At 44.4% G+C, this 24,854-nt stretch overlaps 1 protein-coding gene across 2 annotated transcripts in view; it reads right to left on the bottom strand.

Annotated features, from left to right (window-relative positions):
• Positions 1 to 765: 765 nt before the first annotated feature.
• Positions 766 to 24,854, bottom strand: part of unc5cb (unc-5 netrin receptor Cb) — a 119,852-nt gene continuing 95,763 nt past the window's right edge. The window contains exons 6-17 of one of the 2 annotated variants that reach the window (XM_061079054.1): positions 22,853 to 23,020; positions 22,401 to 22,565; positions 18,639 to 18,695; positions 15,833 to 16,024; positions 13,473 to 13,835; positions 10,566 to 10,653; positions 10,244 to 10,415; positions 6,854 to 7,087; positions 6,122 to 6,271; positions 5,857 to 6,021; positions 4,003 to 4,181; positions 766 to 2,116 (exon numbers count right to left, since the gene is read on the bottom strand). In XM_061079054.1, the coding sequence (XP_060935037.1) occupies positions 1,957 to 2,116; positions 4,003 to 4,181; positions 5,857 to 6,021; positions 6,122 to 6,271; positions 6,854 to 7,087; positions 10,244 to 10,415; positions 10,566 to 10,653; positions 13,473 to 13,835; positions 15,833 to 16,024; positions 18,639 to 18,695; positions 22,401 to 22,565; positions 22,853 to 23,020 (2,093 nt within the window). In that variant the 3' untranslated portion in view covers positions 766 to 1,956. The remainder of the gene's footprint in view (positions 2,117 to 4,002; positions 4,182 to 5,856; positions 6,022 to 6,121; positions 6,272 to 6,853; positions 7,088 to 10,243; positions 10,416 to 10,565; positions 10,654 to 13,472; positions 13,836 to 15,832; positions 16,025 to 18,638; positions 18,696 to 22,400; positions 22,566 to 22,852; positions 23,021 to 24,854) is intronic. The other variant, XM_061079064.1, reaches the window with a different exon arrangement.

The following is a 24,854-nucleotide window of genomic DNA, read 5'->3' as shown; positions in this document are numbered from 1 at the left end:
AAGTTGAGGAGCTGGAATCTATTGATAATTATCACCTTGCCGGATGTTAAAGTATGTTTTCGATGATGTGTGTGTACAGAATTCATCCAGTCCACTCTACCACTGCGGCATGTGCCTTATTTAATCTGTACATATGTGATCACGAGAGTGTGCGAGTGGACCGGGGGAACATTCCCTAATTAAACGACTGTGTCTCCAAGGCACTCTTGTGTGTCTTAATCTCACAATTCAAACAAAACAGCTGCTGGTGCTTCCTTTCCAATGTTGCATATAAATATAATTTATTATTAGTCTTAAAAATTCTTTCTTACACTTTGTACAGTAACTGGACAGACGAGATGCAAGCAGTTGCGAAGGACATGGTGAGTGCCAGAGACAGACAGGCTACATTTTCACTATAACACATTAATACTCATGAAGCTGAAGGACAACTGGGGAAATGCAAAGGCTGTGGCCCACTGAGAATGTAAGGATTGTTTCAAAAAGATGCAGAGTTTGCATAGACCTTTTTTTTTTCTTCTTTTTTACGTACCATTAAAACAAAAATCAATTAAGACCACTTGGACAATCACGAGTGCCGCTGAATCGAAGGAATGTTGCATTTGCAGCTATTTTTTTTATGCACAGTCAGTGTCGTAATATCAATGGCCTCCGTCATTAATGAACAACCACCAGTAATCCAAGTGAAGACCGCTGTTCTCCTCCGAAACCGCACGTGAACGTGGAAAACGTCTCTTTTTGAAATGACAGTTGACATTTAGATGATCACCTTGTGTATTAAATTTAATCTCACACACTGTATGTCAAGTTTTTTGGTACAAAGCAGTTGTATTCAGTTGCATTGGTCCTACAAAAATATACTTATTTGATTCCCTTCTCCACAGTTTCCACCTCTCATCTCTGCCTGGTCTCGGTCACGTCACTTTGAACAACAAACATATCGTCACCGTTGGTCGTGAGTTCGAGTCCGTTGGGGAATGTGATGTTGATTGCCTTCTACTAACGGGTTATAGACTGGTGGAATCTGTCAAATGATCTGATTTATAAAAAAAAACCACACAGCAAAACAAAAGAAAAGCAAAGAAAAAAAAATCTATTTCAACTTAAAGACGATATTTTTAAAGACTTGCAAATTAAACGATGTACACATACTTGAAAATCAATAATTATACATAACGTGAATAATTAATCAATATTAGTTACAACGGCAACACTAAAATGGTAAAATGGTTACATCATCGACTTCCTTCTGTACATGGAAAATGTGGCCGGCAGGATGAGTCGTTACTGCGAGAGTCCACCAGGGGGTGCTATGATACAGTCAAACATAATGGAATAAAGAAACTTTAAAAAAAAAAGAAGTGAGGACACTACAAAGTATTCCCTAACAGGCAGCATAAAATACAATAAAAAAAAAGGATATGTATAAATAGACATATTATTAAATACAATGTTATCACAGAACACACACTCCGCGGAGTTGCTATGGAGACGGGTTTACGGAGAGTGAGAGATGCTTTTCGTTTGATCTGAGCCGGTTGCTCCTCGGATCCTTTGACCTCTGCTCGTGGGTCGGAGCGTCGGCCGGGGGGGCGATGTCCGGACGGCGGATCCCAACGAGACGAGAGCCAAAAAATATCAAGTCGTTCTACCAGCGAGAGGAACAGCCAGCGAGAAGTGACTGGCACAGATTCTTGTTTACCCTTCCAAGTTTTTACACCCTTTGTTGCCAATGTTAAACTGGGTCATGGCTGAGTAGACCTAGCTCTTTTTATCTTCTTTGAGTGTACACACACACACAAACACACACAGTGTCTGGGAGCGTGTGCGTGCGTTTGTCACCGCGATGCCAATATGACTCTCTCCTGCTTTCGGGCGTCCGCCCCCCCCTTCGCCCTTATTTTCTGTTTATGTCTTCTTCCTCCCTGGAATTTCACAGTCCCTGGTGGGCAGATGTCAGTGCTCAGTCATTGCCGGGAGAAGGCTGTCATGCCGTCCCATCTCCTCCAGTACCTGAGCGAGGCGACCGAGATTGCCATCGGGGAAATGCTGGGCTTCCCACAGATCCAGGATCACTCCCGTAGGACTGGATTTGGTGGCGAAGTAGTTGAGATACCTGCAGGGGAGAGAGTGACAGAACAGAGATGGATAGGTTAGGAAAAAAATAAGGTGGATGGTTATCAGAGAGGAATGAGGACGCAGGGGCTGACACCATCTGTGCAGGACAGGTGTCTTTACGTGTCTCCCTGTGCTCACTAAGCTTGTGTCTTAAATGAAGTCATAACTGAGGCTGTGGATGAAATCACTCTCTACCCACTGAATACTGAGTTCGCTATATATATAGTGCTTCCGAATGTGGAGCAATAATTTGTATACCTTATATAGTGGACTCATTGTATCCCAGAAGGCCTCATGAAAAGTAGTTAGAACCGAAGGTCACTGACCAAGCACCACATACCATCATGCATTGTGCTCATTCTCTATGAAAGAACTAAAATGACCTCTAACCAGACATACCTCTTATTTCTAGATTCATACAAGGTCACTATGACCTTCGACCACCCAACTCAAATCAGTTAATCTTTGAGTTCAAGTGACAACTGATCAAAATGTGAAGAAATTCCCATAAAAGCAATCTTGAGATTTCCTGTTCAAGAGACCACAAGAGATGAATAAAAAGCCTTGGCGGTTGCAAATGGAAAAGCCTTGATCGAAACGAGATAGAAGTTGGAGCAGACACTTAACATATTCTATTTGTTCATGTGGAATAATACTCAGCACAATATGTACTGACCATCCTTGACAAGAAATGTTTTAATTGTGGGGCAACGGTGCTGAGAAAATGACCTGAAGGTGTCCATGGAACCCCCGACACAGAGGATAGAGAGGACTGAATAAGTGAGGGATTTTGAACACAACTCTTGCCACAACAGGAGAAACAATATTAAAGAGCACAGGTTGACCTTATATGCTTATATTTGTTTTTGGCGTCAGAATCAATGGTCATCATCTTTTTGTTTTGTTCAAGTTGTTAACATTTTCTTTAAGTGGTCAGTTTAAACCGATTTTATGGTTCTTGCAACAAGAGAGTGGTGATTGTCACAAGCACAGAAAAATAATCCACTTCATAGAAAGTCCAGAAGGAAACGCAAATGAGCAACTGTCCCTTAAGGTAATAAACATGAACTAAAGGTCGACTGTGTTAAGTGCTCGCGCTGCAGTTGATATTTCCCAAATCCTATTTTTCACACCGACGTTTTTTGAATGTAAATTCGAGTTCATGATATTCAAAAAACAAACACTTGAGTTCTCGTTGTTTTGAACATTCAAACGGAAAAATAATGAGCTGAATAATGAGTAAGCTTCTGTTCTGTGTGAATCATCGGTGAATGAGCTGGAATCAGGCGGCTAGATCCCCTGTCTCTCCCTCTCTCTCTCTCTCTCTCTCTCTCTCTCTCTCATTCACGCCACACTGTCAGTGGTCTCGTCAATCTGCAGCTGCTGCTTGTGATAAGGCCGCCCCACTGAGCTGGGACCTTATAAACGGACACACGCTGAACCACCGTCACACACACACACACACACACAAACACTATCAAAGACACACGGGTGACGTTTTGTTCCATCTTCCTCTCTCTCCCTCTCCCTCAGTTCCGTCCAGTTCAATTAATCTCAATTCAACAGATGCTTATCTGTACTAGGCACATTCCTGAGGAACAATCACTACCAAATAAAAGGGAGATTAGTTATCTACAGTTTTATTTCCCATGTTTCGTCTCCTTCTAATGAAAAGAAAAAGGCCACTTAAAATTCACATCGACATCAAGACGATGAGGATTTTCCAAAACAAGTCGACTCTTATTTCCTCTTTCATTTCCCCTTCTTGAGAAACATGAGAGAGCCCAGTGACAGCTCTCGTGGCCAAGCCGTGACCACTAAAGGGGCTTAAGTCTGAGTCACTGTCTCACTCCTCTCCTCTCTCGGGCTCTTCCTCTAACCCACCTGTCAAGATTAAGTTTGTGGGCCAACATCCTCCAGTCGTTGCCCCTGGTCGCTGGTGCGTCCAGGCTGCCGCACAGCTTCTGCCGGATGGACACAGGGATGCGGAAGGCGTTGGGCCCCACGAGTGTGGTGATGTTACTGGCCGGGTCCAGCAGGGACGTGTCAATACTCTGGGAATCCTTTAAGACAGACAGAGAGAGAGACAGAGAGAGAGAATGAGGATGAGGTTGAATGATAAACCAGGGCTGTAGCAGTGGTATTTATTCAGGCTACAGGGGGCATGAACATTATTTAACATCGTCTAACAAAACGAAACATAATGTAGCACGAATGGATTTGTTGCACAAATTTCTGCTTCTGGGTTCTATAAAAAAAAAAACACAGTGGAAAATCATTCATTTCATTGCCATCCATTTATTGATGCGAGCTGAGTGATTTTCAAATATGTTGCATCTGCAGGATTAAGTGCTGCAGGTCTGGCTACGGAGACGAGAGCAAGACCCGGAGACAAATGAGCCGAGGCCAGGCGGGGACACGGCTCCGCACTGCATGTACTGTAATTCATCTCATTACCGAGCACAAAGCCCGAGTGCTCCACCATCCCTCAAGCTCTATTCTCCTGGCCAGATGGCCTTTGTGAAGCAAGAACAGCACGACTGCCGGGTGATTATTCCCCCTCCGCTCCTCGCCGGTCTGTCATACACAGACCTGCATGAGGGCCGCAGGGTCAAGACTTCCTATCTTCCACCCTGTGGGTCTTTAGCTGCTTTCAGACCTGCACCGAGAGCCGGATATTCTCCAGACATTAACATGGAGGGGTTACACTTGAGAATGTCCGAGTCACTCCATTCTGTGGGAGTGAGCCCATGTGAGAATACTGGATGATGATTGTCCTGGGAATTCATTGTGAGCAATTGGTTGCATTGATGGCATTTCCACAGATACACACAGTTGCAAAAACTGAGGAAAAAACGACAAAGGAACACAAATATCTACGGGATAGAAACCAGGAGCCATACATGTAGAATTCTGAGTGAAATATGTCATCTTTAAAAGACATAAGATTCGAGAGCTTTTGGAGATAAGGGCTGTCTTCGGTTTCAATGTGCTGTGAATAAAAAAACGTGATTTCACGAGCGGAATTTATACGTCGTGCCCTGCCTCCTCCTGCTTGCTCTTCCAAGACGCCACCCCTCGCCTGAATGCTTCCTGTTAATGTGAATGCTGGGTTTTTCATTTGTGAAAGGCAAACTGTGGAAAATGTTCGGACAATTGGGTTCTTGTCTGAAAACGACTTTGGTGAACATTGCAAAATCTGAGTGTGTGTGAATTCACTCGAGTCCCTCTCACATCACAGGAAGAGGCGCTAAGTGAAGGAAATGTGGCTTCTCTGAATGCAAAATTGAGGCGACAGGAAGGTTCAAAGGTCAAACTAATCTTTCAAGACTTTGGTGATGCAAAAAGTCACAGCGCAAGCCATCTCAGAAAAAAATCTTCACGCTGTAGTTCAATGCTTCCAAAGTTCCATCACTACTGACGAGAAGCAGACTTCAAAAACTTCACAGAGCATTGAACTGCAGCCAGGTTCATCCCTTTCTCCGGTCCCCTGGAAACATTTCCATTTGCATTTTGCAGCCTGTATTTGCATGGGTTTTGATTTTTTGGAGCGCACGTCAAATCGATGAAAAGGTTTTCTTAATTTGCATGTGTTTCCTATTTGCATGTTTACTTAATTTGCATTGCGTTGTGTGAATGTTGCTCTGTCGCCTTTTGCTCCCCCCTTTACCCTCAAAGGACATGTGGTACAAAGCGTGGACAGACAAATAGATGGAACAGCTAAGTGCGAGACCTCACCTCTGACAGTGTGGTGTCCAGCTGGAAAATCTGTCCTTCTCCCTCCACTTGCCGCACGCAGATCTTGCAGGCCAGGTCCACGGTGCAGGAGGAGAACCGCTCCAGGGTGAAGCAGCAGTGGAGGTTCCTCTGTGAGCCGCTCCACACTTGCTGGAAGGAGAGCTCCTGCAACGATCACGCCAGGAAGGCAGAGGACGTTACTTGGCTGCTGGGGGGAGTTTGCGTGACACAGTTTAAAGGCTTCTTTTGAAGGAGCAGTTTTTACCTGATACTTGGCCAGCAGCTTGCTCTTCCACATCGCGTGGGGGACGTCGTGGATGGAGAGTCTCAGATTGTGAGTGCTGTCTTTAAAGTTGAGAGTCTTTGGTTCGTCCAGCAGCTTCCCGCCCATCTGCTTCTCCATCTGCAGGACCTCCTGAAAAACACAAACACACGATTGATTTAAAACAACTTTTACTTTTCTACTTTTGTGCATTTACATATTTTTCCTGCACATTTTGATATGAAATGTGATTTTTGTGTCACCTTCCCTCAGGCCTTTATGAATCTGCATGTGCCATCTGAAAAGCAGCTTCAGTGTCCTTGCAGCAGGATCACTATCACTTCTCATTACCCATTCCCAAACTTAATAACCGTGTTCAATATCCCTGCTCGCTATAATAATCCTTCCTTATCTTTCCGCCACGTAGGTAGATGGAGGTATTAAACAGAAGTGAGGTGTGGAGACAACAGTGGAGTACAGGGGGATAAATTTGGCTTATTTTATGTTAGCGAACATCTTTCCAGCAGGAGCAGCTATTAAAAATCGAGCTCCTCTCTCCTTTCGTTGTGCGACGGCAACACAAAAGATTTGTCATTCAACCTCCCACACCTCATCTGCTCGCTGTGCCTACACGCAAACATTAACAATTCAGGCAAAACTACAAACTCAACAAAAAAACAAACATCATTAACACAAAAGCATCCAGCTTCTGCTACACAACCTTGGCACAGTTACCTTGAGTGAGTCCTGCGTGTCGTCCAGGCAGTACACTCTGATGTGATACTCCATGCCGGGGCAGGTGACCGGCCCGAAGATGGCGAGCTTGAGGCGCTTGATGGTGGCGGCACTGAGAGTTTGGCCCACGAGGCAGTAGGTGCCCAGCGTCTCCGTCAGGATGTGGGAGGCCTCGTCATCCATCTGGATGTAGCACGGCGTGGTGAAGTTCTCTTCCCCGACCACGACCACATCCTACGGGACGGACAGAGAGAGAGAGAGAAAGACAAAGTGTGGGTGATTAAGTGCTTAAACAATTTTTTGGGGAATAATGCCAGGATGAACTGAAAAAAGATGAAAACAAACAAGAACATGATTAATGGAATCTTTAAATAGACCAAATCTGTTATTCTGGCTCTGGCCCACCAACGTTTCTATGTAGGTTTACATTTGGAAAGGAAAGAAAGGCTGAAGTTTAACTACTAGACAAAGAGAGTAAAATATGAAATTAATGCTACTTTCTGGGTCCCATTATCAAACTTGTGTTGTCCCAAATTTAATTTGATCATTTGTTTCATTCCTAGAAATGGGATTTCAATCTAAAACACTACAAAAAGACATTGTCATGTATTAACGTTTCAGTGGAGATCAGACTTATGGTCAGTATCCTACAACCTCCCACATTGTTCCCTGATTTAAATGTTTTGACACAGAGCAGAATGAAAGTTGACAAAATTGATCTAGTGACTTAAAAACCTTTAAAGCTAGGGTTGGTAATCCAAGGTTTTCAAGAGCCTGTTAAACTGAAGAAAAATGCAACCATCCCATTGGCCCTCGTGAAAGCTACGCCCCCAAAACACATGAGCTACTAGAAGACGACTTTTCTGAGATTCGCTCACTAACTTTTTTTGCAGACAACTTTATTTATTGATGACTATCAGGACGTGAAGAGGATTTCAACAAAGTAGATAAAAAAGTGTTTCAGAAACAACTTCCTAGCTCTATGGGAAATCAGTAGTTTTTTGGCTGATGTGCGATTAAAACAAATTCTGGTTTATGAAGCTTTTTCAATTCTGGGAATGGAAAGTGAACTGAATCTAAATGTCGCTTTCACAAAGAAAATACAACCAGGGGTCGTGGCCTCCTCGCATTAGCTGTGTCCCTTAGATATTACACGTAGTATGTGTGTGTTACTAATGTCTGACACCGGGCCATCGTGTATGTGAGGTAATGGAAGAGTGAGTTACAAGGCCATTTGCAGTTGACCCCTGTAAAAAGCCCTAATGCCGGGACATATTTCTCTTTAATTAAGAGTGTCGGGTCGGTGGGGGCTCATGTGACCCTCTCTCTCCCTCTCTCTCTCTCTCTCTCCATCTCTCTTGATCTCGCCTCCTCTCGCTCGCTCTGCGTCTTCCCTCTCTCTAATCCAAACACTCCTGTGAGCAGCGGCATTGGCATTAATTCAGCCTATTATGAGAGACAGAAGAGGAATTACAGTATTTTATTGTGAGCTAGGCCGTTTAACAGCAGTATTATGGCTGATCATTAGACTCTTTAACTGCTCCTGGGGAAATGGCACTGGGGCTCCTTATTGGGGGGATAATTAGAAAACACAGAGGAAAAGTAAGCTTTTGCCTTTATACACATGTACATCGACCGACACAAACAAACACACACACACTCTTGCTCGCACACGCTCACACACAGCGTAATATATTCACAAATGTCTGACTGCAGTCATCAGCTGATTTTTTTTTTTCTTTCCTCAGAGGCGCAGGAGGATAAATCTCAGTTTGGAGTTACTGAAGCAGAAAGTCCCACATGTTCCTCGTTATTTGACCTCGTGTCTTCATCATCATCGCTGCGCCACGTTTTCTGAGCGACACCTGGTGTGCCTGTGTGACTTGATGACTCTAATATCCATGAATTACTTCGAAGGAGCTCGTCTCTCCTGTTTTTCCGCCGTGCTGATGAATACACGAAAGCCTGCCCTCGGCGGGAAGAGGAGCTCATATAAAAGGAAGATGTCATCACCTTGGATATTGCCGTCTGCACTTCTGACGGGTCAGAGATGTAATCAATAGTTATTTCTTCCTGAAAATTATTTAGTTTACACCGAGCTTTATTGGCTGCCCCCGAGTAATTCATCACTGTCAGAAAAGGTATGTGGGGCCTGTCTGGCAGCTCTTCCTGCACCATAAGTCATATCGTCACATCGGCAGTGGAGATAGTGCAAAGACCTCCTGGGAATGATGTTATTCAAGCTACAAGCCAAAGCGGCTGAAGTCTGTTGTTACCGAGCTGGATTTTCACCAGATATCCTCAGCAAATAAAGCCCTCTTTACATTTTTACCTCATAATTTAGGCCATAGTTTTACAGTATATAGACTTAAATCCCAATTTACAGGAGAACCAGGAGTTTGGACAGTCATAGATATCAGTCAACTAAATATGGCAGATTTCTTTCCATCAAGATTCGTCAATTATTCACTGGGAAATTGGTGAAATGTAAAAAAGAAAAAGGAGGATAACATTTTCTGGATCTATTCTCTGATTTGGGCCCACACCGAAAAATGCTATTGTTTTTTCTCCCTGACCCATATCACATCTTTCCACCAAGTTTTGTGGAAATCTGTTTGGTTGTTTTTGTGTAATCTTTCTTACAAACAAACAGAAAAGGGGTGAAAACATAATCTCCTTTGCAGACTTGAGGATATGTTCACGTGCTCTGCATCGTATATCTACTGCTTTTCATTCTGCTTGGGCTGCTATGCAAATTATTAAGTTTCAGGTCTTCATATTTATATATTTTCAGCGCCTCAACAAACTCCTGCCTGATGAGATGAAGGCTTGTCATGTTATTAGCTTGGGTCTGGAGGACTGAACCATTTCTGACAAGTTTAAAGCCGTTTTTGTAATAAAGGTGGAGGCACGCTTTCTCTACAAATTATTTCCTTGCGGTAAATCGTCTGTTTCTGTGTTTGTGTGAGTAAGAGAGAGACCAGAAAAAGGGAAAAAGAGGCAGAGAGGGCAAAGTCACACTGCTGCCCTCAGCGACTCAACTTATCTTCATCATCTGCCCTGTTAATGATGGAGCCTGCAGGCACAAGGCTTCCAAAAAAACAGACAGATACACACAAACAAAAATAGGCATTCGTAAAACAGTCCTGGGGTAAAAAACAGTGCCAGCCTGTCCCCTGATATCAGAGGGTTACTGTTCCAGCACCTGTTACAAAAGGGTTTTTTCCTTTCTCACAATAACTTTGCTGAGTAGAATCAAATGCAGCGTTGCTTATTAAATAATACAGTGAATCTGCATGACTGTCACAATGGCCCATTTTCTAATTCTTTTCATGGTGACAGACACTGGAGTCTTCCTGCACAGTTTTCATCACGCGTCTCACATCTCACCTCCCACTGGTTGTGCGGCGACTGGTTCTTGAGCTGGATCAGCCAATCCAGTTGGCCGTCGAACACGGCGCAGTGGTGCATGGTGATGATGACGGGCCGAGTCAACAGGGCCCCGGGTGGCCCGCAGCTCACCACGGGGCCCAGCACAGTTTGACCATCATCCACCGCCGGCCTGGAGGTGCACAGAGAATAACACAGTTACACATGCAGGCAGAACACGATGCCGTTTAGTGAGGATGTGACAGCAGCCTTGGCGTGTGAGAGAATTGACAGGGGTAAAACACGGCTCTGGGGCGTGGATGTGGCAGGCGGCGCTGCTTACCTCATGTTGTCCTTCCTCTGAACCGTCACATACATCTCATATTGTCTGCCCTGAGGAATGGCCCCCGCTGGAATTAGCAGGCTCACCCCTGGGGAGAAGGAAAACAGAGAGACACAAAAACAGGCAGATGTAAGAAAATGTAAGGAAATGTCAGGTAGACTCGAGAAGTCTTCATTGCTACTTGTGCTGTCAATATCTGTCATTATTCTCAGTTTAATTTGGCAATTATTTCAGTCAATGAGATCATAGAGAAAAACAACAGGCCAGGATAATGACTGAAACCTAAATGTAAATATTTGAATGATATATTCTAAATACTAGAATGCCAACGACCAACAGGTCCCTTATGAAACCGTTACATTTACAAGATCCAGATTTTCATTTGGATCTGCACCAAATTTCATACACTCATACATATCAGCTCACTTAACCTGCAGGTGTTTATTCATCTAAAACCATGAATTATTCTCTGAAAAATCAGAAAATAATCAATAAATCCAAATATTGAAAAACGCCATGTGTATGTAGTTTTTGCGTTATCTTGATCCTAAAAACAAAGAAACCAGCAAATTAATGGACTGGAGTGAAAGAAATAGCTCCTCGATGGAGGTAATAATTAATTTCTCGAGTAAAAGGGAAAGTCCTCTGAAACAATTGGACCCCAAGGCCCACACGGTGAATCCCAGTTACAAACCCACTGAGATATTCACCGTAAAAGCTCTTTAATGCTTAAATGTTTCATGAGTGTATTTGTAACGTGAATATCTTAATGTGGTACGACACCAGTAAAGAGCAGTTAAAGCCCCAGTGAGAAGTAATAATTATTTTTCTTAGGAAAAAAAACAGTAATAATCCAAACTCCCCCTCAGTCCCACACATAAAAACTCTGGCACTTTACCGCCTGCTCCCTGATGATGTGACATTTCATTTCTAAAATCAATGCTCTCCCTCCTCGTCACACAATCCTCATATTGCTGCAGCCGGCGTGATTTACATTTTTCCATCTCAGATTGATTTGATATGTCCTGTCCGATATGTATTTTAGGATCCCACCCCCCACTCCCCACATTCCATCATGCACACACACACACCAGACACAGTTTCCTGTCTGGAGGGCGGTTCTCAGATCATCTCATCGATTTCCCATGTCCTTGTAGTGAAGTTTTCAAAAAGGCAAACAGACAGATTCTCTTGCTAGGTAGTAACATCACAACTCTGCACCGGGGACGTCTCGCTCGCTGCCACTCTCTCTCTCCCTCGCAGCGAAAACTCCAAAGAGATCGGAAATGCATTTTAAAACATGCAAAACACCAAACAGCCGCAACTGCCACCAAATATTTCATTACCCAGACACATGAACGGATCAAATATCAAATGTGCTCTTTCCTCTCCCTATGTAACACGATGAGGTGGCCGAGCGCAAGCGGCAGCTGAGATTTTTTTTTTGGGACTGGAATTAATACAAAAATAAAAAAACGGAAAAAACTTCAGAAACCTAAGAAGTCGGAGTATCCTTTAATGTCGCTGTGAGTTTGTCTGAGCCTGTCAACACGCATCTGTGGCGTGTTACAAGCAGCCCGCGTGGTTCTGATGTGAGGATAGCGTGGCTAATGTAAGCCGACTGAAACAGTACACCTCTGCTGCAGCGCTGGTGACTCACACACACACCTAAAGGTATCCATCAGCTCGTTCTGTGTGCGGTCAATATGCTGATGGGTCACATATGGTTTGGCGTATTGTTTCCAAGACGTGTCTCTGTGCGTTACGGTTACAGCAGATCTCATACATGCAAGTTTACACTGTGCACATTCAATATCGGATTTTATTCCACGAACTGTTGTAGCGCATGTTTTTGATTCTGTTTGTTATTGGATCTGCTTGTTTGACAAATTATACTTAAAAGGTGTTTTTCAGTAAAGAAAAACTATTTAAAGTTGTTATCTGTCCACATCTCCGTTATTTACTGAGCAGGTAACAATCTACAAACGGATCGAACTAACTTTACCTTCTTGGAAACGTGTGTAAACTTTATCAAACACAAGGTAGGCAGTGTTGTGAAGGGTAGGGGAACAGTCGTCCATTGTTTTGTTGCCTCTTGGCTGGTTTATTGTAATTCCCTGCATGTGGTGTTGACCCTGACCTATTCACGCTTCAACAGCAAAGGTGACCAGGTTATTGGCACCAGGTTTTTTGTTGCTGCTTCCAGGCTTCTTTCTTCCCACGTGAACTTGTTACCTTCCCTATTATTGTTAGATTTTAAATCAATCTTTTAGCCACCTTCCTTTTTCTTTTATCTTGCATTTATTCATTCTAAGATTCTGTTTATTTATTTCCATCTCCATTGATTTTTTTCCCTACTGCTCCTTTATTTATAGATACTTAATGTGCTAATTCATCTGCTGCCATTTGGGTCAACTCCTGTTGTTTTCAAACGTGCTATAAGAAGCTAGTGCACCCGGCCAAGAAAGAGTCTGGAAAGTCAGTCAAACTGTTTTCACTTCTTTAAAATGACCTCACTATGTATGGTCTGACTGAAAAATGGTCCCCACAAAGACAGAAGGACACACACACCCTGTCTGGCTCTTTCTCCCTCACACACAATGACATATTCTTACATGTAATGTGGAACCCACTGCGAAAATGAAAAACCTGCGGCTCCATTTGCAACAGACAAAAGACGGTTAATGAGTTTTAAGATGAACTACGAGAGAATGTGCAGGAACTAGCAGATCCCTCTTCCGTGAATCACAACTCATTTATTCCTTTGTTCAACTATGTTCTTTTTCTGCATATTTTCAGACGTGCAGCCCGGATGCCTGTTTAATAAAAAAATATGAACATGAACCGAATGACACAACAAAAACACACGAATGCGAAGACAATTCCTCTGGTTGTCTGGTAGCGTACCTGAGTTGGGCACAATGAGGTGCCCCCCCTGGGAGCTGAAGGAGCCCAGCGCGCTGCAGGACGGGTCCCGGGTGCGGAGCAGCGTCTGGGTCTGCGTGCGGCGACCCATCGTGCTGTCGCTGTTGTCCAGGAGGCAGTGCGGCAGCTTAGGGGAGAGTTTGGAGGAGAACTCCCCCCCCAGGTCGTCCTGTGGGGTCACTAAGCCCGAGGAGTTGTACACCTTAATCTTCAGGTTGGGCAGCGGGTCGAGCAGAGGGGAGTTGGTCATGGGGATTTTGTCGCCCACATCGTGGAGGGCGTAGACGGGACCCCGGTACAAGGCAGCTGCTGAGGTCAGGTCAGGGGCCGCTGTCAGGAGCTCAGCTGCAGAAGAAAATGGACGTCAGTCAAGCAGAGTAAATGTTCTAGTGATCACGCAGTCGTTCTGTAACATGCAGAGAACTTGAAACCCCAAAATAACAACGAGGAAACGAAGTGTTGGCAGCAATCAGCGAGACGGCAGCCTGGCTTCACTCATTTTGTTTTTCACTCTTTAGGGAAGTCCACTTCGCCACCCGGAAAAATCAGTCAGTCGGCGAAGGTATGGGCGCAGCTGTGATTCATCAGCAACAGATGGCGTCGCTAACACTCGGTTTACCCGGTAGGTATCAGCCTGAATGTTCACTAGCCGGACTGAGTGGGTGGAGCCAGGGCAGCGGGAGCTCTCTCAGCTCTCCAGCTTCTCCGACAACACTTAGTTTCTAAACCAGGCTGATGTCAATGAAAGTCGGTAAAAGAGTTGTTTTTCGGAGATTAGAAAGGAGGCAGAATAGGGAGTCACTGTCTTCACCATCACTGCTGGTTGTAGTGAACTGGTTATAGTAGCATTCATGTTTGTGTTCCTCTCATTAGAGATGATAAGTCCTTTTTTTCTCCATATATAACCATGATCACCTTGCTTACGTGGGGGTTTGATGTATATTCAGATACTGTTTATAGTCATTTGGTTTTTGTATGCAAGTTTAAAAATCACCCTAGTCCCAATAAACCTATTTAATCAAGGGAAATGAATCATAATAATTATTTCATATGTGTTTACAAGCTTGTGAAACCTTTATTGATTGGCCCGGTGCTGGATTTACAAATATATACGAGAGAACAAGCGCAGTTATTAAAGGTTTTGGCTTTAACTCCCAATTGAACGTTTGCTACCCAAGTTATTATTCATGGAAAGCATCCCTTTGAATTGTAAAGTAACATAGCAATTATGCCTTCCCTTCTATTCTATTTGTATATTTTGTATTCTTTTTCCCCCAATCCCCACTCTATTTACGACACAGTGCCTGTGATCTGCGTGTCTCCCTGCTGTCTTGTTTCCCCGGCTCGCTGCCACCTCTCCTCTTCCCTGCGGTCTCACTTTTAAGTTCCGCATCATCAGCCCAAATCTAATTACAGTTTAATATGCGACATACAGAGTGGCCTTATTACGGCTTAATTACGGAGCATAGGCATCACACCGACGTGGATTTTAATAGTTTTGACCGCACGAGCATGCTGCCTGTGTTTCTCTCACAGAATCACCTACAGCTCACCTCCAGGCACAGAGGCAACGTGGTGGCATGTTACACACATGTGCTTCCAGAGCCTCCGAGTCTCATCAGGTTCATGCTATGGAGGCTCAAGTGAGACTGAAAACTTATTGTATTACTGAACATTGAAAAACATGTGAGGAATGTATGGACAGATCTTCTTTAATAAGATATAAATCATAAATTCACTTATTTCAATTTTTTGTTGAGTCAAAATTTGTCAACTGCTTCCCAATAGATTTTTATTTTACTGTGCAAGTTTTGCCCTATTTAGTATTAAAATAATACTTTTTAGAGAAAGATATTAACAAATATTTAAGCATCTGTTGCCTAATGAAACTTAAGTGTCTTATTATCATTCTCAAGTATTTTTGAAATATTGCCCAGCTACGATGTGACAATATGGCAAAAAATGATATCAAGTTAAAAATTGCGCATTTCAGTCGGTATCGATTGTCATCACCATAAATGTCACGTTATTATTTCTTTAAAGTTTAAAGTTACATTTGCGAAATAGCAAAACCTTTTAAAAATCGGAGGTAGATCCCCTACATGTTATCACACCTCACTGTGATTGCACGATGCATAGGGAATAAATCAATATATACAAGCCTTTACTATATTGCTATTGATTAATATTATATTGCTATAGGTATTAATATGGTTTTATTGCCCGGCCCTAGAGGGATCAGGTGTTCACTAGCTGACTCACAGGTGATGTAAAAGCCACTCGAACCCCCACAAGCAAGAGAAACCCATCTCGTGCTACATCACATCTCTCCTGTGCCACACCTTTACGGGACGTCTTGATGCTGACTGGCTGGAAGCCGCCGTTCAGGGCGGAGGAATCGATGATGTCGGAGTCAAAGTCCCGGTGGTTCTTCCTGTAGATGAAGAGCGCCACGACCACGGAGATGACCAGGCACATGATCACCGCTATGACGATACCCACGTAGAGAGTTACGTCGTCTGTACTGGGGGCCACTGGAGGAGGAGGAGGAGGAGGAGGAGGAGGAGGATGTGGAGGAGGAAGAGGGTCGAGGGGTGACATAGGAACAGAGACAAAACACAAGAGAAAAAAAATGTAAGATCTCATAGGCTTTTATCAACAGTGTTAACCCTTCTTTATTAGTATGCAGGAGTTGTGATAAAGATTAATATCCTGGTTTAAGATTGAGTCGGATATTAATAACCATGTATGGGTAAAATAAGTGCTGACCTGCTGTGGCAATTAGTCTGTGTGTTGATGAAATAAAACGGGACATTCCTTATTGTCAAAAGTAAAACTGCATAATGATGCATACGTTATAAATTACTTTGGGTCATTTTCACCTTTAGCTTTGACATTCAACGTTGAATTGACTTTATTTTTAACTCACACAGCTCCCACTCACTAACATTCTGAATCCATGTCAGTGACTCATGGTTAATATGTCTCCTTAGAAGCTACATTGTGTGTGTGTGTGTGTGTGTGTGTGTGTGTGTGTGTGTGTGTGTGTGTGTGTGTGTGTGTGTGTGTCTGTGCACAGTGCATGATCAAGGTAACTGTAAGCAACAACATAAACCATAACGATGCTAATGATGCTAAACCCCGTGGACAATGGTACAATTAAGGCTCCTCCGGTGCAACCCAATGACACACGGCCCTAACAAGCAGAATCAGAAGCCAGATCCAAAGCTCTGAAGACGGAGATATGGACGTCTTCATCTTTAAATTGCCGTGCTCTGTGTTGGAGTTCAGAGTCGGTCTCCGGCTTTGTTCTTACACAGTGCAGATACGATCTAGACATCGCTTGCATTTCTCAAAACTGTCTTTCATCTCCCTCCCGGGGTCTCGCTGTCCACTTTCCAGCTGGAGAAACCTCTGTGATTACCAGGCCTGGCATGGGAACGCGGCTGTTCGAGACGCAGACTCCGACAGGCACTCATTACAGATCAGACCTTTTAATGGATTGCCTACTGACGGTTTGAACTCTCGGTGTCGTTCGGTAAGAAAAATGTCCTTCGCCCGTCACCGAGCTGACAAATGGGTCGGGGGGGGAGGAACTCTCTTGTAAGGACATGTGTGAGCTTGTGTAGGAATAAGTACACACTGCACATGTCAGGGGAGTGAAGAAAAAAGTTAAAAAAACAAAGTACAGTATGAGTATAGTAACCTAATAAGGGAATCTTTCTGTTCTTGAGATGATTTGAGTATGCAAATGGCCGGGAATCTCCACCAGTAGATGGCAGCATCAAACATTAATCCCCTCACAGCACTTTGAGGACGTTCATGATGGCCAAGCATTTGTGTAAATTAGCCTTGTGTGTCTCAGCCGTACAGATGGCACTCAATCTGTCTCCTGCACAAAGACGGAGGAAGAGCAAGAGCAGAGTACTTCTGTGGCAAGCAAAAGACACAAGTTGTGTAATTTTTTTTAATCACACACTCGAGATAGTAAGTGCGTTTGCTCCCTTTTCTCCGGATATGACTCGATTTTTCCACGTAAAAAGGGTTTTAAATGTGTTTTATCTGTGCATCTGTTTAAAATCCATTACATTTCATGCTTTTAGAGAATCCCTCCTAAGCTGAAATTGGGTATGACCTTCCTTACAATGACATTATAAACACGGTGATTTAAAAAAGTAGATCCTCTCTTATGTTTAAGATGTATTGAATGGCCGCAGTTAAATGGGGCGGGCACGGGGGGGATTTAATGCTGCTCAGTCATTTCAAAGAATATTTCCCTTCAGCTCTGAGGAAAGACGTGTGCGGACTGGGCGTTCTATTTCCAGCCCTAACAGAGACATCAGACTAAGGAGGAGTGTCAAGATACATCCTCATATATGTTCGACCCCTCTAATCCTTCCTCTGGCACAGACACCAGCAGAAAACAGAGCTCGGCACCAATGATGAAAGTCAGGGAATGTAATTTCATTGTGCTCCGGCTGCCGAGCTCCCCTGCAGATATTTAACATATATCCCCCCTCGGTTGAACAATCTCCCGTCCGCACTTTGATGATAAAGGCGGCAACCTGCTAAGTGTACGCATTCAAATGTATCACTTAGATTAATACATCCTTTTGAACATGAGCCATTGTCGGGAAGGGGAAAAAAGTACAAGAGATGGAAATGGAGAAGGATTATTGAACATTCCATCCTCTGTGAGATGTACAGAGCCGAGGCGGAGATAGAGAGACACAGGCCAAGTGTCGGGGGGGGAGTTCATGAGGAGCAGCAGGGTAAAGGGCTGTGTCGGGTCGGGCTTACAGCGCGCTAACGTGGCTGTGATCAGGCAGCAAACATGCTAGCAGAGAAACTTTATGAGAGAGGACAGAGCAGGATTGAGAAAAGAAAATCCACTGAGGTGGGATTTCGTACGGAAGAAAAACGAGGGAGTGACGAAACATACACGGACAAGAAAAGAACAACGGCAAACATGTATCTTCCTTCTGTTACCAAATCTTTTTCCTAACAGAATGAAAACACATGTTGATTTATCTGTCAGTGCAAAAAACATGAAATGAAGCCATAGATTCGAGACAATCAAAGACGAGAATCAATGAAAAAAACGTATGTAAAATGACAAATGATACAAATAAAAAAACAACAACTCACATGAATTCCCCAAATCACTCTTGTCTTTTGCCTCTGAGGACTTCTGATAAAAGGAACCTTGAGGAGAGGGAAGGGATATGGGAGAGAGAGGGAGGGAGAGGGCAGGGGAGAGATGGTGGGAGACGGATGATGAAAATCAAATTTAAGCCAACAGAAAAACAAACTCAACAAATGAGACAGCAACAAACTCATGAGTAGGAGTGATGACACGGGGAAGTGATCTTTCTTGATTTGGCCCCCCCTCCTCCCCAGATCAGTGCATAGCGTATAGAGATGGATGAGACGAGCAGGGGGGGGGGGGGGACATGGAGGTTCTGTGAGGGACCGGCGTGATCCATCAACTGGGCTTAGTGCCTCCACCGCAGCCGCAGCAGCAGGACTGATGCTGGCAGGTGGGGGGGAATGGAGGAGCTGATAAAGTGTGGGCTCCTGCAGAGTCAATAGAAGCTCTGCAGCCTTGCATCTGTCACTCGAAGGCGGATGGAGACGGTGGTGCGTGGAATAAAAGGAACAATTATGTTAGGAAAGAAGGGGATTGGAAAAAAAAGACAGAGATTTGGGGGGAAAAAATGCTTTTCAGGCCCAAATGGGGCTTTGTTGTGGACAGGTATTATGTTGAATTGAAGAGGAGAGCGGGCTCCGATGGCAGCCGGGGACGGCGCACTACAGTACACATAATATTCAGTCTCCCTGGGACATCCATAAACAACTATACAAACAATGAAGTCCTTATTGGAGAGGGGCAGAGCCACAGGCAGACAAGTGGAGCGACAGGAAAATCAATGGCTTGATAGATGGGGCTGGTGTGTACATGTAATCAGGCCACAGGGAGGCCGGGCCGGAGCAGGGGGAGGTGACTGTCAGGGTCAGTCTAACTGATGGCCCGTCCCAACCCATCCCGGAGAGTTTCTGTTCATCCTGACCGAGCCCTCTACAGCGGAGCCGGGTGAGAGCATGCTTCAGTGGGTGGGCTGCGAGGAGGAAACCTCAGAGAAAGACAAAATGATTCCTGTGCTGACAGCGCCGGGCCTCGGAGGAAAGGGGATGCGTACAGGAAATCACCGTCTGTGTTTGAGTCATAAATTATTTGAATATGGCAGGAATCCAACCTCTGGGAATCCGCTGTCGTCTGGCAGAACTGATGTCATCATTCCGAGAGCTACAAGTTAATTCGGGTATTTACTCCGAAATCCATACGGTGGAAAATGATGATACTATCAGTCTGCATTGGATCGAAATCTTGTTGACCACTTGTAAGTAACTTCCTGTTGAGGTGAACCCTCGAGTCGGGATTCTCCGCTGTTTGCCTTTGCTGGGGTGTGTGTGTGTGTGTGTGTGTGTGTGTGTGTGTGTGTGTGTGTGTGTGTGTGTGTGTGTGTGTGTGTGTGTGTGTGTGTGTGTGTGTGTGTGTGTGTGTATGTGTGTGTGTGTGTGTGTGTGTGTGTGTGTGTGTGTGTGTGTGTGTGTGTGTGTGTGTGTGTGCGTTCTCCTTTGTCCAGATCAATACGTACAGACAATGTCAAGTCGGAAAGAGCAACTTACCAAACGCTGGGAAAACAACATCAGAATCAAAGAGGGAGTGCAAGTGTCAGAGTTGTGAAAGTGCAAGCTCTCCATATCAATGTGTAGATACTTAACTTTGTGTAATCCAAACCCAAGGAGTGTCTAAATGCGATGAACAAGCTCCAAAGTAAATTACGAACGCAACTCTTTCCTTTTTGACGCGGGTCGGCCGAGTTTTTTTCCAGCGCGTCTGCAACGGAGAAACACCGGGAGCTCTGTTTCCAGCTCTCGTCAGATCGTGTTCCTCCGCCAGATTTCTGAGATGGAAGGCAATTGAGATGATTTAAATAAATTCAAACCACCGAAAATGAGATCAAGCTGCAACGGAATCCACGGACACGTGTTTGCTCAGACCCCAGCGCTGCACTGGAGGGAGCAGCTCAGCGGTCCAAGGTGAGTTCAGATTGCACACAACTTCCACTCCCAATCATATTTGCTATAATATGAGCTTTTAGATAATGGGGCCGGTCTCCTAAACGCTAGTGGAAATGGTCATTAGCATTGACATAAGTGGCTTCACCCTCTTAGCTTTCCAAAAAAAATCAATCTCTGAAACGATCCTAAATCTATATCATTACGGCTTTATATTCTCTGCAAACTGGCCATCAATCCGGCGAGAAGTAATGCTCCTGTGATAGGCTGAGTTACGGAGGGCGTGCGGCGGGGGGGGGGGGGGGGGGGAGTGAATGTGTGCTTGTGCCGCAGAGGGAAATAAAACAAGATGAATAAAGACGTTAAATGAAATCACCGCACGCTGAAGTCATAGTTTCCTGTCATTCCTCGGTACATGTGTGCGTACCGTGCGGCGTGTGTTTACTTTGGACAGACGCACGCAGATCCCTCAACCAGCTGCATTTAAGATGCATGGCGACTGCCAATGAGTGCATCATGTCAGCAGCACGCTGGAGGTAGCAGTTTACAACCTCGCAGGGCAGAAAGGCTCAGATCAGCGGCACACAGTGACGAGCAGCTGCATGGAATTGCCGACATCCAGCAGCAGAGTCCTTTCATATTGTTGGTGTCGGTGTCACAATCACCATCTGCAGCGGGTTATGCACACAATGGAGGCATCTGTGATTACGTGTGGCTCTAACACCTTCAGAGATGTTAATTGGAGAGGAATGGAGAATAAATCAGCTCCTATGCGCCGCATTGTTTTCAGCCATTTCACTCTGTTCCTCTTTCTCTGGTTGTCACAGAACCTGAACTGGCACGAAGGCAAAGACAGAATGAGTAGATGAATCTCAAGTGTTTAAAATAGTTTTACCCTTTAACCTCTCCGCACGCGCGATGCACACATGCAGCAGGATTCCAATCTGTGAATGTGTTATCAGGGAGAGGGGGCAGCACTGTGGGCCGGACTGAACCGAGAGGCTGTTTTTAACTTGATGGAAGAAAGAGAAGCACAAAACAATCGGCCGCCTGCAGGAGAAATATCTGGCAGCACCTCAGACCGGCTTCGGCTCTTTTGTTGTGAACAACAATACAAATAAATCCAGTAGAAGAATTGTGATTTCTTTTCTACGGGAGGGAGGAGAAACTCTGCTGCAACCTGGAGACTCTGCTTCAATTCATGTTCACTTCCTGACACGTGTAATTGGCAGCTCGGGAAAAAGGAGCAAGTCTTCACTTGTGCCACTGTGGCTTTGTGATTCCTCTCATTGGACCTTAGGAATCTGCAGTTTGAGAATTAAGGGTAGTAATCAGAGCAGCTTGGAAGCCGTGACCTCCCTTATGTAATTACAACATAATCACTTATTATTATTTTAAATATAACTCCCGACTGCTTAGCTTGTGACATGGATAACTACTTAGAGTGTTTCCCTTTGTGGCCCTGGTCTTTCTTTGACATGTGCTTAAATTTTAAGCAAAGCTGACACAGGGAACGACGTGCAGTGGTTTCTGCCTTTTATGTCCCTTTTTTCTCCAGCCGCTTTGGTGGATTATGCATGTGCAAATAAAGAGAGAAACAGATCAAGTGCGGAGGACACAGAGAGAAAGCATTTTAGCATGTCTTATTGTTTATGTATGAGTGAAGTGAAACAGAGTGAGCGAGAGACGGGGGTGAAAGTGTTATGTGGGGATGTGAAACACAGCGTGGTGATGAAAGAGCCGCGGGGAAACTCATGGTCAAAGGCTAAAGAAATGTCTTTGGTTGGCGGGTCAGAGAGAGTAGCAGAGGATTAGTCGAGTACTCACTCTGCATGCACAGCCCATCGGTGCAGTTCTTGGACTGGAGCACCATGCCCTCACAGTCCTTCCCCCCGTTTTTTGGTGCCGGGACGTTGCATTCTCTCCTCCTCCAGTGGGTGCACTCTGTCCCACAGGTGGACCACTTACTCCACTCTGTCCACAGGCCATCCACTACCACACAACACACAGGACACACACCAGGACAGAGTGAATGAAATGGCAAATGAGGAGATGAAGACAATCGTGTGTGCGGGAGTGGGTGCCAGGACACGTGATGGAGACGGCCAGGGATATATATGCGTGGGAGAGGGACACACAGATAAAGGCGGAGGCACAAACAGAGCGAGATATGCAAACACAGAGTTGCATCATGTTTTTTTTGTGTATTTAACATTTGCACACCCAAACCCTCTTTCCACCCACTAACATGTGGGTGTATTGACATTTTGTGCCATTACCTGGGCAGAGAGGGTTGCACGGCAGCTTCTGGATGCCTTGCCCCTCACAGATGGCCCCCCCGTTGAGGGGCGCCGGGTTGGTGCAGCTGCGTGTGCGTTTCTGGTAACCGCGGCCACAGCGGCTGTTACACACCGACCACTCCGTCCATGTGGACCATCCACCGTTCACTGGAATAGATGGTAAAGAAAACATGTTATATGCTTTCTCAGCTCTTACTCAGGTGGCTTCACCAAAAGGGAAATTATATTTAAAAACAGGCTATAAAGTTACGAAGGGGCATAAAGCAAATAGAAAAAATAGAATGAGGTGAAATAAAAAACATTAAAACACAAGATGACATTTAAACAAATGAAACGAGAATTAAAAATGTCGCGAATTCGTTCCGGTCTTTTTATCCCACTAATGCCTGATGGTGCAAATACTACACATACCATGAAGGTATTGGTAGTACTCTGCCGCCGTCTAGTGGTCGCAGTGGAGAATACATACTAGCCCCTTGGTATTGATATTAAGCTGTATTTGAAATACTGTGATGATGGAACAGCAATGATTTTACAGAAACATATGTTGTTATTCAATTTCAAGCAAAAGCAGCATCAATATAATAATCTACATACCAGAGACTGGAACATTTTTTAAATTACGTTTATGCCCCATTATGCCTAATGTCGCTAATTTGCCTCATACCAACATTTTATATCTATTGTACATGCTATATTGAAATTAACAATCTCCACTTAATTTAGAATCTGTACAACAGCCAAAATAATTTTTTTTATATAATTGGAAATTAATTCAGGCAATAGGGGGTTACAAGCATAAACACAAACGCAACATTTGGGTTTTTGGTTTGGTTTGTCGTTAGTGAGAATTATAGGAACATCGTTTACTGTTATTTGAATCTTGGACACATCAATTTACAGTCATTTACCCACTGTTAAATATACAGTGCAAGTTTTATTTTGTTGCGTCCTGACCCTGAACTCTCAGGTCGTTACTCTGCCGTGCAGCCAGACAGTAAATTCCGGTCCGATTGCTGCGCATTTTCCATTCACTGATTCCTCCTAATGCCTCCCTTCCTCTCTCATCCATCTCTGTCAGCGACTAAATCCAGTGGAGAGTGACACCAGGGCTTTTGGCTGAGAACGAGTCTGTGGCATTTTGAGATGGTGGAGCCGAGGCCCCCCCCAGAGCCTGCGGCTTTCAAATGCGACATGCTCACGAGTGAAGCCCGAAATATCGAACTCGTGGGGAAGACCGCCAAAACCCCCCAACACTTCCTTACTGTCTTCTCTCTTTTCGTCCGTGGATTATGGCTCTATCTTTTTTCTCCCTCTCCCTCGTTTTTCCTCCTTTTTCTTGCCAGCTCGTGCTCCTGTTTCCAGTGTCCTTGCATTGGCTCGGGCAGGAAACCACTGGGCTAAAAACACACTGCCTATCCGTCTTATTGTTTTATGACTAGCATCAGACACAAGTCTTACTTATTCTTTTGGACTTCTCATACAGCTTTGTGGGGATGTGCTTTTCCACATACAGCTCAGTAGCACACAGATTTTTGGAAAAGGGGGGGGGGGGATAAAGAAGCAAGCACAGCACAAACAGAAGAGCTTGTGGCTTGAGTTACTTTTTCTCAAGAATGGGTCAACATCAGAGCAAGTTTTTTAAAACTACATACACTGTGTTCCTGACAGTAAAAAAACAGCGATACTTGTACCTGAAAACAACTTTCTTAAAAGTACAACTTGTGTTAATGCATCACTCTTACATTGACTCCCCAATTGCCACATTATCCTCAGTGCTCGGTTAAATTCAACCCGAAAGTGCTACTGCACACTTAAATTTGTTTCTTTGAGCTGTAAACTAAATTATGTGACTGTTTTTAGATGTAACACATTAACACCGGTTTTAAAATCACATTTGGGACCTAATCTAATTTCAAAATCCACATTTATGGGTTGAAAACGCCCTCTAGAATTTCAAACCATCTTGAACCATGCAGGG

The sequence above is a fragment of the Limanda limanda genome, chromosome 1 (assembly GCF_963576545.1).
Source record: "Limanda limanda chromosome 1, fLimLim1.1, whole genome shotgun sequence".
Lineage (NCBI taxonomy): Eukaryota > Metazoa > Chordata > Actinopteri > Pleuronectiformes > Pleuronectidae > Limanda > Limanda limanda.
Note: the sequence above shows the minus strand (reverse complement) of the source record. Positions and strands in the feature narration are given on the sequence as shown.